The sequence below is a fragment of the Camelus dromedarius genome, chromosome 8, assembly GCF_036321535.1.
Source record: "Camelus dromedarius isolate mCamDro1 chromosome 8, mCamDro1.pat, whole genome shotgun sequence".
NCBI lineage: Eukaryota > Metazoa > Chordata > Mammalia > Artiodactyla > Camelidae > Camelus > Camelus dromedarius.
This window is the reverse complement of record NC_087443.1, coordinates 52,723,275-52,737,878: the sequence shown is the minus strand read 5'-3', so window position 1 is coordinate 52,737,878 and position 14,604 is coordinate 52,723,275. Positions and strand designations below refer to the sequence as shown.

At 33.8% G+C, this 14,604-nt stretch overlaps 1 protein-coding gene across 2 annotated transcripts in view; it reads right to left on the bottom strand.

Annotated features, from left to right (window-relative positions):
* EXOC6 (exocyst complex component 6) overlaps positions 1–14,604 on the bottom strand; it is a 169,081-nt gene that overhangs the window by 125,524 nt on the left and 28,953 nt on the right. For both annotated transcript variants that reach the window (XM_064488226.1, XM_031461390.2), the window contains exons 2-5: positions 7,752–7,923; positions 6,434–6,481; positions 6,253–6,343; positions 3,545–3,590 (exon numbers count right to left, since the gene is read on the bottom strand). In XM_064488226.1, the coding sequence (XP_064344296.1) occupies positions 3,545–3,590; positions 6,253–6,343; positions 6,434–6,481; positions 7,752–7,923 (357 nt within the window). The remainder of the gene's footprint in view (positions 1–3,544; positions 3,591–6,252; positions 6,344–6,433; positions 6,482–7,751; positions 7,924–14,604) is intronic.

Genomic DNA, 14,604 nt, shown 5'->3' with positions numbered 1-14,604 from the left:
AGCACATTCTCCAATACAGACCAAATTCTGAGCCATAAAACACATCTTAACAAGTTTAAAAGAATAGAAATCATACAAAGCTAACATCATACTTAACGGTGAGAAACAAGATGCTTTTCTCCATGAGATTAGAAATACGCAAGGATGTTCCCCCTTACACTCCCATTTAATTTCATACTGGAATTCCTAGCTAATGCAGTAAGACAAGAAAAGGAAATAAGAGGTATTCATATTGGCAAGAAAGAAAAAAGTCTTTGTCTGCAGATGACATGACTGTCTGCAGAAAATCCCAAAGAATCAACAGAAAAATTCCTGCTTATAGCAAGACTGAAGGATACAAGGTTAACTTAGAAAAGTCAACTGCCTTCCTGTAAATCAGCAAGAACAATCAGAATTTGAAATTAAAAACATAACACCAATTACATTATCACCAAAAAAGTATAAATCTAACCATACCTGTGCAAAATCTATATAAGGAAAACCACAAAACTGTTTAAAGATATCAAAGAAAATCCACACAAATGGAGAGATATTCCATGTTCATGGATGGATTTCACAAAAAAATTAACTCAAAATAGATCACAGATACAAATATAAAACATAAAACTATAAAACTCTAGAAATAACGTAAGAGAAAATACAGGTGACCTTGGGTTTGGCAATGAGTTTTTTGAAACAGCACCAAAGCACAATCCATGGGGAGAAAAAAGGCAAATTGGACTTCATTAAAATTAAAATCTGCTCTAAAAAAACACTGCTAAAAGAATGAAAAGACAAGCCACACACTGGGAGAAAATACTTTCAAAACATATATATGATAAAGCACTAGTTTCCAAAATATACAAAGAACACTTAAAACCCACAATAAGAAAACAACCAACCAAATTTAAAAGTAGGCAAAAGATCTGAACAGATAACTCACAAAAGAAAATTATACAGACGGCAAATAGGCATATGAAACAATGCTCAACATCATATGCTATTAGGGAACTGCAAATTAAAACAATGAGATACCATCATCCACTTATTTGAATGGCTAAAATCCAAAACACTGACAATATCAAATTCTGGGGAGGGTGTGGAGCAATAGGAACTCTCATTCATTATTGGAGGAAATATAAAACAGTAAAGCCACTTTGGAAGGCAGTTTGGCAGTTTCTCACAAAGCTAGTTATAGTCTTACCATGTGATCTAATAATCGTACCCCTGGGTATTTACCTGAAATGTCCGCACAAATAGCTGTACACAAATGTTCAGAGCAGAAATTAGAAGCAATCAAGGTGTCCTTCAACATGTGAGTGAATAAACAAACTGTGGTACATCCATACAATGCAACATTATTTATGAATATAGAGAAATGAGCTATTAAGCCACGGAAAGACATGGAGGAAACTTAAATGCATATTGCTAAATGAAAGAAACCAGTCTAAATATGCTATATACTGTGTTCCCAACCAGGGAAATTTAACAACTACATGACATTCTTAAAAAACAAAACAATAGAAACCGTCAAAAGTTCAGTGACTGGCAGTAGTTTGAAGGGGAAGGGAAAGGAAAAGAGATGGAACACAAAGGATTCTTCAGGCAGTGAAACTATTCTGTGTAATACTGTAATGGTGACTACATAACATTATGCACTTGTCAAAACCCACAGAATTGTACAACACAAGGAGTGAACCATACTATAAACTATGGACTTAATAATGTGTTAATATTAGTTCAAAAATTATAACAAATATACTATATGAATGCAAGATATTATAAGGAAATTATGCATCAAAAGGAGAGTGCAGTATATGGAAATGTTCTGTACTTTCTGCTCAATACTTCTGTAAATCTAAAATTATAGACAAAACACCTGACCATTTTACAAAAAAAAATACACAAATGATCAAATAGCTAGTGAAACGGGACTCAATATCAGCCATCAGAGAAATGCAAATTGTAACCAGGAGATAATATTTTACATTTGCCAAAATGGCTCAGAACATAATGACAAGGATGTGAAGTGACTGAAATTCTCATTCATTAGAATGGGAGTGTAAAATGGCACAATTATTTTAGAAAACTATTTAATGCTTTATCACAAAGTGTAGCCTACATCTAAATTATAACCCAGCAATTTTACTCCTATGCATTTATTAAAGGGAAGTATAAATACACACAAACTTCTCAATGGCAAACCTGGAAACCGGAGGGCATGAAAGTCAGGTGTGTGTGTGTGTGTGTGTGTGTGTGTGTTTGTGTGTGTGTAGGAGTTGTATTTTGGAGGATGGCTATTTCTAGATCTAGGGCAAGAAAAGTACAGCATGAGCCTGGAACATCTTATTTATTGTATGATAAGCAAGAAAGTAGTCAAAGACAAACAAGGACACAGGAACTGGCTTAAGGGGTTCTTATAGCCAAACTGGGGACAATTTGTGCATCAAAAAGAATAATGAGAATATGGATTATAATACATTTATTTTTTAAAAATCCGTGAGTTCACAGTGATAATCAGAAAAAAATGAGCTAAAAAAGGAAAATTTATTTATATAAAAAAGCTAGCTAATAAATGTTAAAGAAATGATAAAATTATAAAAATCACCATTTTGTAACCCCAATTATAATAACTGATTAAAGAATCCTAAAACCACTGGGTGAAAAGTTGTTAAGAAACAGGACTCAAAATATTACCCCCTACAGATTTCTTAATTGCAAAAAGAAAAATATACCTTTTCATTAGAGATCTGATAGCCATCCCCTTAACCAAATGATCAAATTTAGGATAACCTAGAGATAATCTGATAGCATATGCCTTCTGATGTCATACAATAAAAGGTACACAATACCACTTATGATGTACTCTTGTCAAAAACATTTAATCTGAATCTAATAATGAGAAAATAATTAAACAAATCCAAAATGCTCTGGTCTACAATACAACTAACCTGGACTCTTTTATGAAAAACAAAGAAAAATGGGTAGACTGTTCCAGATTACAGAGACAAAAAAACATACCAACCAACGTTTCAGGAAAGAAAAGAAAATACAAGACATCCTGGAGATAACTGGGGAAATTTAGATATAAATATCAGATTAAATTACTAAAGAAATATATAATGCCCAAACTTGAAAATAGTGAAGTAATAGAAAAAGTTATTTAAAGACATAAATGTAAACACCAAAATAATTTCCTAAAAGAAGCAAAAGTTTTTGCCCTAGGAAGGAGGAACGATGAATGGCAGGTAGGGAGGATAATATCTGCTTTTTTTGCAACAAACAAACAGAACTATTAACTATTACTTAAAATATGAGGATGTACAACTGTGACAGATAAGAGACAGTATGTTGATATCAATTACAAAGGTCAAGGCTCCACAAATCAATGGCTAAGAATTGCTTTATTGAATGATCCTGATGGGCAGACTGTATTAACAAAGACTAGATAAACACAGAAAGCAGAACTTCAGATGATTCACTATAATTTACAGTAATTTTATCTATGTTCTCAGTAATAGGGGAAAACTCTTATTAAAAACAAATAGGAAAGAAAACAACTCACCTTTTTGCACTCATCTGTTCTTTTAGCTTACTGTACATTTCCAGCACTGTATTAAAAAATATAACTTATTTTAGCTTTCAAAATTAAAAAAAAATTTAGGAGATGAAAATAATTAAAGCAAGGAAGAGCAATCAAGAATTTTTCTCTATACTTTGATTTAGGCTTGTACTTTCCAATAAAATTTTATACTTCAAGTAAATGCAAACATTTTAATTTCTACATATATTGAACATTAAATATATACATCATATTGAACTGGCAACACTTGCACTTGCTGACACACCTATAACTGAGACATCAACCTCAGTAACAATTACCTTAATCAAAAATTTACTGACACCTCTTCCTGCAGTAGAATTGGAAGTCTGGACATTAGTTATTTGAGAGAAAGCTGAGCAACCAAATAAAGTAACACAACTGTGTTACAGCTCACTAAACAAAATTTTACACCAAACCCACAGAGAAAAAAATCTTTTTCAAAAGCTTTTATAGCAGAGAGTAAAGTGTAATAAAGGCATAAATAAACAAAGTATCTTTGTTTTATCATTACCATCTAAGGCTCAAAAATGCAGTTATTCAATAAAATTGCTACAAGTGTCAGCAAGAAAAGATGCCACCAAAAAGGTTTTAATGCAACTATGTAGATAACCATTCTTCCTTAGTAGAATTTCAAAGTATAAAGTAGGTAAATCACTGTTAGCTCATCAAGCCAGTTCACATTTTCCTAGCTCAGAGAGATAGACACATTTTTTTCCAGATTTTTTACAGTCTTATGGCTACTCCCCGGGGGTCTTCAAGTTCACAAAAGATATTGTTTAATTGTCTGGAAAACCATAAAAACTGCAATGGTGGCTATAATGAGCCATAGCTAACTCTGCAGATCCTATGTAATTTTTATCAAAGTCCATTTATTGCAATGTAATATTTCTCACATTTTCCAACCAAAGCATTAGAATGAACACACAACCTAAGAAAGAGCCTAAAACTGCTGCTACAAGTATTAACTTTTTTTGAAGTCTCCTGTTTTATCTCGACAATCCACATAATTTCACATCTACCTTATATTATTTCCATATTGTTTTAATATAAAAATCATGCTTTCCTCAAAAATAATCAATTAACAATGCACCAGGAAAATTCATTGTTTACCCTGTGACTTCTTAAATTCTCTCGTACTCCTTCTAATCTAAGGAGGAGTTAGGCAATTGTGCAGGAATGGCTTATTTGTCTTTATTCACATTAGATTGCAGGATCCCTCATAGACATCCTACTATGTCATTTTCAACTTTATATTTCCAATATCTACCATTATACCTGACACACAAAAATATGTCTGAGTGGATAATTAGATAGAAGGATAGATGGAGGAAAGGAAAATGTCTGGATGTGGCTGTTAAGAACCCAGTGTTTACATGAACCCAGATTTCTTGTCCAGCCTTGAGAGCAGGCAGTAGCAGTAACAAAAATCTAACCTCTACTTCCCTTTATTTCTCTATTTTAAATAGTCCACTAGGGTTGAATAAGCTGAATTTCCTCTTTCTTATTTCATCAGCACCCAATTTTTTAGGCTTATTACCATTCAGGGACAAAGTATTCAAACTTAAGAGATTGTCTTCATGGCTATTTCTACATATCTGATGGTGGCAAAAAGGTACTGTTAAGCATCACTATAAGGAAATAGGTTTCTCAAACCTAAGTATTACTATAAGGAAATAGGTTTCTCAAACCTAAAACCTAACATAATAAGCAGACATTTTATTTACTCAAAGTTAATGTACAAATATCCCTGGCCCACCGGAAATTAAGAGAGCAGAATTTCAGTGACTCTAAAACAAAAGAAAAAAAAGCTTTATTCTCACAAGTCAGAAAATAATCTTTTAGCTAAAAAAAAATCTGCTAACAGTTAATATAATTTGTAGTCTAAGCTAAATTTACATTATGAAAATAAAGGACCTTATTCTACTCCCCTGGATAAGAAAGTTCAGATTCCTTCCTAAAAAAAATTAGTTAAAAGATGGGACACTGAGATGGATTTAGCTTACTATGTTAAGAAAAAGATGTCTTCCTTATGTTTGAACAGAGTATATCCAGGTAAAGAAAATACTGGTTAGTTTCTTCAAAATTTATTTTATGTCCCAATAATATCTGAGCCCTAACAGAGAGACCAGAAACTCGGAAACCTAAAAAGTCAGTCTTTCCAAAATATACAAGGAAAGTCAAGACTGGAAAAGGGAGAAGATCAAGTATTTTGGATGTTTTCTTACCTTATTAGCAAAACGAAATTGTGAGCAAAGCAAGACCAACCTTAGGTGATAAAAAGAAAACAATGGAAAACTAAAAGTAAAAAAAAAAAAAATTAGGGAAACTGGAAAAGGAGAGAAAATATAATTAAAAGGCACTTTCCCTATGGGAGAGTATTCTGAGGGGAAAAAAGTGGGGGGTGGGGAGGAACAAAAGACAAACTAGGCAGAAAGGAAATGGGAAGGTAGAGGTTCTAGGAGACTGAAGTGATTGATCATCAAATAGGGGCCTTATAATAAGGAAAATCATGAAAATTCAAGGAATAAAGTAGATAAGAAAGAAAACCATGGACTTTGGGGACACAACAGCCAAGTAATCTAATTCCCATAATATATAATGACTATACGCTATAATTAAATTACAATTTTACCAAGTTGAACATTACATTATGCATAAGTTTAACTCACCTGGGAGGCATAACTGCAATTTTTCTACTACAGTTGTAATATTCCTCTGCTGAATTCTACATCGAATAATATCTTCTGTTTGGACTATCACCTTAAAAAGAAGAAATGTCCATATTCTAAACTGAACAGTTAAATTGCATCCACAAGTTGAATACACACAAAAAAAGTATCATTTTCTCACCTCCTTTCCAGCATCTTGAAATCTTCGATTGGTATCAGTAACTTGCACCTTAAAAATAATTTCACCTTAGTTAGACAAATATGCATAAAACTGCCCTGATGTAACTGCTCACCCTTGTAATCAGATCATGCTTCATGAAAAACTTAGAACAAAGAAATGCAAATTCAAATTAACTCTACAGCTTGAACTTGAACTTTTGATTGAAAAGGGCTTTTGTTAACTTCAATTACTTATGACAGTTCTTTTTAACAGATTCTGTGGCAAACTTCTCAAATTTAATCTAGATTTTTGAACTTTACTTGCTTCTCTAAGTCTGTCAAACAATTCAAATCAGTGACCCAATTGACCACTGGTCCCTTTTTGATAACTTCAATGAGGTCTATGTGCCATTCACTGTCTGTAGGAAATGGTGATTGCATTTTATGGTAATTAAACATTCATACTTTGCTGAATGCAAACACTGGGTGGTTGATTAACATCAAACACGGAAATCTCAATCCACAGCAACATTTTAATGCTGCAGGTGCAGGCAAAGCTCAACCTCAAATTTTCCCACATATTAAGTGACTCATTAGGTCATCATAGTAAGGAAGCACATTCTGGTTTATTAAAAATCTCATTAATTTCTGAACAAAGATGCTCAGTGACCTCATTGATGCTGTATTTGGTCTCTTGTTATCTGAATATCCTTTATATAATAGTTTTCTAATCATAACCTTTGGGGAATCAGGGTTGTTCTGTCTGCTAAGCTCACCAAATGTAAAGAAAGATAAATAGGGCAATTCTTATAACTAAATATTTTGTATTCTGACAGAATAAATCCAGGTCTCATTTAATTAATAATGTTTTTGCTGTGTGACAGAAAATGTAGACCGACTTTCTTTAAGAAAATTACACATTGCTATTAAAAGAAATAACAAAAAACGGTTTCACTATTATTAAATAATTTTGAGAACACAATCACTTAGAGTAAGTTTTTTAAAGTTTTCAGAGACTAGCTTTTCATCAACATTGTACTAATTGTCACTTTAAGAACTCTAAAACTGCAAATGAGGCCTTTCATTGTGTGAATTTCTTTACTTCATTTCCCTGCAGGAAAGAAATCCTGTTAAGTCAATGCATTACTTGCTTTACAAAAAAAAAGATTACTCCTGTCATTAGCATGACAACTGTGTTAACAGAGCACTCCCAAATATATACACTAATTCATTTCTTCAAAGTAGTGCATTTAATAATGACTTGTAAATATGCACTATAAACTGATACCTGAGTAATTTAGTGGGAGCAAAAGTAAATAGAATTTTAACATATTTCTTACCTTCAGTTTTTCTGCATCAGTCCTTACTTTAAGGAGTTCTGTGATAGCATCTACAAAACCCTGATGATGAAAATTACACATCTTTTCAATTTCTTTGTCATGATTACGGATACATGCATCTAACTTTTCCATAAACTTCTTGTGTGCATTTGGTTGGTCATCATACACAGACCTGTATATATACAAAAAGAAAGCTAATATTAACTTTCCAGTTCACCAAAATGTATTCTTTATTAGCCTAATCTTTGCAAGAGCTGGTATCTCAAAATCTCTGAACAGAGTTGACAGTACTGACAATAGTAGAAAAATATGAGTGGAAAATACATAATTTCTTTTTGAACATGCTAATATTTAAAGAGCTCCAAGTCCTCTAGGTATATCACTAGGTATTTGGAAATAAAGGTCAGAGACTCAGGAGATGAGCCTTCAACATGCTAGGTCTCAAAATAGAACCAATAAGTGAATAATGAATGAATGGGTGAACAAACTGCTGATTTCTACAGCATTTACTGTGTGTCAGGACATATTCTGAGTGCTCTACATATTAACTCTTCAATCCTCACAACAAGTCTATAATATAGGTATTGCTAGTACCTTTGCTAATTTACAGATAAGTTACAGATTATATAACCATCATATTCTACAACTAGCAAGTGACAGCTGGGATATGAATCCTGGTAGTCTGGCTCCAGAGTGCATACTCTCAATTACAAGGCCATATTGCAGTTACAACAATATTCTGTAAACATGGCGTTCACACCCCTACTGTATCTCAGCTCATGCTGTCTCCACATTGAGGGACTTCACCCACCATGCAGTAAAGGATTAACCTTGCCCAAAGAAAGGTTTGGTCCTTGCCCCCAACTCCTGGGAGGTTAGCCTTTGGAATATCCCGCCTGATAGAGGATTTTGTTTACCTGGGTGCCCTGGGCAATGCCAAATAGTCTAAACTAACAATCTGACTTACATTGTGATTTACAGTGGATGGGGACATCGGACCACATGGTATGAGGTCTGGAGGGGCTAAAGATTAAGGTCAGCAATTCAGGCAGTCAGCTGTGTCTATAGGACCAATCCCTGGTGAAAACCCTGCACACCATGGCTTGGGAGAGCTTCCCTGGTTAGTAATACTCCATGAGCGTTGCCATGCATCATTGCTCAGGGAAGTAAGTGCTGCCCAGATGACTCCACTGGGAAGCTCCCCCCTGGAACTCTCCTAGACCCTGCCTTATGTGCCTTCTCTTGTTAATTTTAATCTGTATCCTTACACTGTAGCAAACAGTAATTGAGAGTATAACAGCTTTGCTAAATTCTGTGAGTCCTCCTAGTGAATTACTGAATCTGAAGGCAGTCTTGGGGACCTCCCAAAAATGTGCTCCCCATCTGTTGCCCATTGCTTGAGGTTCAGTTCAAGTCCCATTTCCTCTAGCAGTCCTTTTTCAATTATTCCCATTGCCAAGTAATCTTTTCATCTGTAGAATAAGTAAACTTACAGTCCTTTCTACACTCTCTGACACGTTTCATACAGTTAAATTATAATACATTACATTGTAACTTAAATGTTTCAAGTATATGACATATATTGTGTTTCTCACATAGACCATAAGCTTCTTGAGGGCAGCCCTCATGTGGTAGGTTTTTAGTGAGTACTTATTATAACACTAGAGAAAGCAATATAAAATAGTAATCATTAAGAACTTGGGCCTTTAAGTTAATAATAATTTTATTAAAAATATATTTGAAATCTATGGATGTGTAAGAATCAATTCTATAAAATATTAGTTAATTTTAGGCATTTTAAATTATTATGTTCTTTCATAATAAAATAATGTGGATAAATTTTTTAATATCAAAAATGAGTATTATTAAAAATTTTAAGAGCTAAACTAGAACTAAGCTCTGATCTTAGACATCTTTTCTTTTTTACCTATGCCAGTCTCTCGATCTCATCCAGACCTGGAGCTTCAAATTCCATAAACAATCTGACACCTCCCAAATTTATATCTCTAGCCCTGACCTCTCCCTTAAGCTTCAAACTCGTGCAACTCTCCAACTGGTTATCTGATAAGCATCTCAAATATGTCCAAAATGAATTGCTATCTTCTTCCCCAAAACTTGGTCCTCCCACAGTCTTCCCTCATCTTAGTAAACTCCATTCTTCTAGTTGTTCAGGCAAACAACCTTGAAATTATCCCTGGCTATTCACTTTTTCTCACCGTCCCCACCAAAACAATCCGACCACATCTCACTACCTCCACTGGTACCACCCTGGACTAAGCCATCAATGTGTCTTGCCTAGATTATTGCCAAATGCTTCGTAACTAGTCTTCTTGCTTCCACCCTTGCTCCCCTTTAGTCTGTTATCAGCACAGTAGACAGAATGATCCCTCTAGAATATAAATCAGAGCCCATGTCTCTCTTCTGCTCAAAATCCTATTTCTCTTACAACAGCCCATAAAGGCCTAAATAATTATGCCCCATGTTACCTCAGTGATCTCACTCCCTAATACTTTACTTATTCCATGCCAGCAACACTGGCCTCCTTGTGGTTCCTGAAACACACCAGGCACATTCCTGTCCTATGCTTTGCACATGCTATTTCCTTTACTGGCTCACATTTCTCACATGTGGCTGCCTCCCTCACCTCCTTCAGGTCATTCATCCTCTTCTTGATGAAGCCCTTTCTGGCTACAATATCCACATTATACACACACATACACAATTCCCTTTCCTGCTTTATTTTTTCTCCTTTTTTCATTTTCTAAAATAAAGGAGTTTACTTTGTTACTGCATCACTCTTACCACTGTAGAATACACTATTTCATACTTTTATTTATTTTCCATCTTTGTCCACTGGAACGTAAGTTGCAGGAGAGCAGGAAGTTTTTGTCTGTTTTGTTCCCTGTTGTATAACCAGCCCAAGAATAGAGACTAGCATATAGCAGATGCTCCATAGATAACTGATGGATGGACAGATGGATGGTCAGATAGATAGAATCAGAAAGGAAACTTACTAGCTGTTCAACCCCAGGTAAGCTACCTGACTTCTCTAAATCCAAATTCTCTCAACAATAAATAGGGATTTAAAAATTAAAAAGTATCAGAGTGTTATGAGGATTAAATTAGTAAACATGAAAAGCTCTTAGCACAAAACTGACACATAGTAAGTGCCCAGTATATACTGGCTGCTATCATACTATGCACTTAAGAGACAACCAAATCCTTGTTAAATGAGTAAACAATCTTCTGAATAATTAAGTACTGGCTGCAAATATCAAATATGGCTAAGACTCAATTACCATGCTGAAGGAGCTGACTACCATTAATGCCTGGTAATAGCATAGGGCCTTCTACAGCTACTGTTTCATTTATTTCTTATACCACACCAGAGAGAATATCACTGCCACCTTCCCACAAATGAGGAAATAGTCACAGAAATGGCAAATGACTTGCTCAATGTAGTCTACTTAGTGAGAGGCTGAGGCAGTACTAGAATTTCCATCTTGTGCTTTTCCTACAATTAATACATAGAGCTAACAAGAACTCTTAATTAAACAGATATTATTCCAAAGGAAAATCTATGTGCAAGAGGAAGTTTATCTGACTGACCTTGGTGTACTATAAACACATTTTTATTTCACTATCGTGAACAAGTATTGTATTTCATTAAGTAATATATATATACATTTCTAAGATTTTTTTTTACATATTTTAATAAAAGTTTGATATTTAGCTGGCTCTTAAAATACCAGATAGTAAACAGAAAATACCAAAAGAAAACAATGAAAAACAATATCAGAACATGTATGTAATATCCACCCTCCATTAATAGAAAATCAAAGCCTGAAATGGGTGAACTGTTTACATTCCATGACTTCTGCTATTGAAATAGAACTGTTAAGTCCCAATACAGGAAATAAAAATGATGTTAAAGAATTAGTACTGTGAATGAGAAAGAAGAGTAGGTCTTGATCTGCCTATTAATAAGTCTTAGTCTCTCCTGACCCTTCATAACCATTTGCCATTCCAGACATGAGTACAAGCTGCACTCCAAGTTGATACAACCACTTGTCAACCACAATCCGTATCAATGAGATCATTCTGAGAAAAGTACATAGAAATGAAGTTGCAATAAAGAAACTTTGTAAGTCACAGGAAAAAAACACATTTAAAGAAAGTACTGAAGGATCAGGCAAGTTCCAGAATCCAAAATCCATTAAAAAATAGAATATTCTAGAGTCCTGAAAAGAATCCTAGAAAATTCATAGTTCTGACTTTCTCAATTTAATAGATGCAGCGAAAATCTAAAAGCCAGACACAAGCGCTCAAAAAGGCATTAATCATTACATGTAGTTGATTTAACCCTCTACCCACTCTGATGAAAAGTAGTATCAAAAATAACTAGTCTAAAAATTTGCCAATAACAAGTAGCTAAGTGAATAGAGAGAAGCAGGAAAGGAGAAAGTGTGGACATGTATAAGAACACTGGAAAAAGGAAGAAAGGAAAAGCAATTCTTATCCCAAAAATGTTTTGACACTATATGCATAGCAGGAATTATCAACCTTTTCTCTGAAGGGATCTATGCTTAATTATAGGGATAATTTGGAGAGAAGGTGGAGAGATGGATATGGAGAGAAGCAGAGAACACACACCCTTCCCTGTCAACAACTCCCCAGAGACTTAGTGGACTAAAGAGGAGTAATATTCGGCTGCTTCTGGCTTAGCAAAATGAAGATTAACAACAACAACAAAAAAAGTTAACACACAACCAAGTACTTACTATTAAGTGATTTACATGTATTATCTTATCAATATTCACTACAGCTTTATGATATAAATTCTGTTAGCATTCCAATTTACAAATGTAGTTTGGGAAGATTAAGACTTTATGTCCAAAGTCACATAGTAGTGGGACCAAGATTTAACCCCAGGTCCACCTGACTCCAAAGCCAGTGCTTTTAACCATTATGTTAAACAGACTCTCCGATCAGAAATGGTGATAAGCAGCATGAGAATGCAGAGAAGTTACCAGCACAGCAACTAACCAGATCAACTTTGAAGATCAACAATTGAGAATGACTCAGTAGGGAATCCCCGATGTGCACTGTTGCACCCATCAGGTGAAATCATCCAATGAACAGAAAAAGGGGATGAGAACTGAGGCATACCTAATTGTTAGGCAGTATTAAATTACAAACCCAAGGAAATAAGGAGGAACAAAGTATGAAGGAGAGAAAACTGAGGGAGGGCCCTGTTCTCTGACCTCAGCTGAAGGAACTCTGAAAAATCTATTTTTCTTTTTTCTATGTCTTTGAATGATAATCATTTGAAATTTTGACTTGCAAGGCAAGAAAGGAAATAGCATTCAGCACTATTCATTCTTTGAATCCTAAGTTGGTTAACAGTCTTATCCATCTAATTAGTGTGCCATATATATTACTATTCTAGATTTTTAAGCAACATACAATTTTAATTAAAATAATTTTTTCTTCTTTCAAAATGTCCCCAGAATTTTATAATGTCTATTTGCAAGCCTACTCAAGTTCCTATAAATAAATACACACAGATATGACAAAACCAGAAAGAGTGAACATTAGAAAGTCGGTAAATTTTCCAGTATCCACATCCAGTAAAGTTGCACCTAACACTCCATATACAGATAATGAATTCAATATAAGAGTTCAGTCATCACTTCCAAAAGCTTAGCACAATAAAATCTTACTTCTGGAAAAATGTAATGCTAATCAGACAATGCAGATGGAAAATCAATTTAAAAGAAAAGATGACTTTAAAACTTTGCGAATGGAAAACAAAGATGGACTATGCTACACTATAATTTTATTTACATATCTTAATTTCAGCAACTAAGAATGCATAAAAGTAATACATATGTTTTAAGAGTATAACTAAAAAATTTTAGGTACACATTTTCTATCTTCATTATATCTAATCTTCCACATGAAAGCAAAGTGTGGAAGTATGAGTTATCACATAGTATTTGATCATCTGATATATCAGGCTTAAAGAATTTAAACAAGTAAATGATCTTTCAGAAATGACTTCTTGAATTGTATGCACAGAGCTCCACCTAGTGGTAATAAAATAAATAGAAGAAAACTAAGATGTCATTTAAATGTTAAAATTGGTTCTTTGAAAATTAATGCTTGTATCATTGAATCAAATGTCTTACCAGGCCCTACTCCGATTTTTTGGACAGATGCTACATTCTGTTAATAAGAAAAATAATTTACTAATCATATTCCAGTTTTTTTAAGGAAAACATCTTTCTGATGAAAAACAACATTCACAAGGTATTTTGTGAAAAAGAACTCTCTTATTGCTGGTAACACGTTAGGTTTTTTTGTCAAAAAACATGTAATATCCTTATATTATTTTCAGCATCTTTTTCTTTCATTGTATCTTCATTGTAAAAAAAATTGCATCACAGTGACTGTTACGAAAATAAAATGTTTCCTGAAAAATGATCTTTTAACTTTTCTTTTACTAAAATAATTGTATCAGCTGTTTCTGACTTCCATTGCATGCTTTTTAATGTCATTTCTTACTTTTTCAAACATTAACCACATTTTTTGGCCAGTTCCTCTAATGACACATTTGCCTTAATTCTCTACTCCTAGTAATAAAAAAATGCTTTTGCATCATTTTAAGCATTCTATATTCTGCCAGTCCATAGGCATTTCTATTGTACTTTCACCAATGTTTCAAACAGCATATCAAGGTTAAATTTCTAGCATACCAATCTTAATTGCACATTTCTAGTCATTAGTATTCAAGATTTGGCCTTTCATATTAACAAGACTATTTATGATACTTTTTCAGCAAGTTCATATT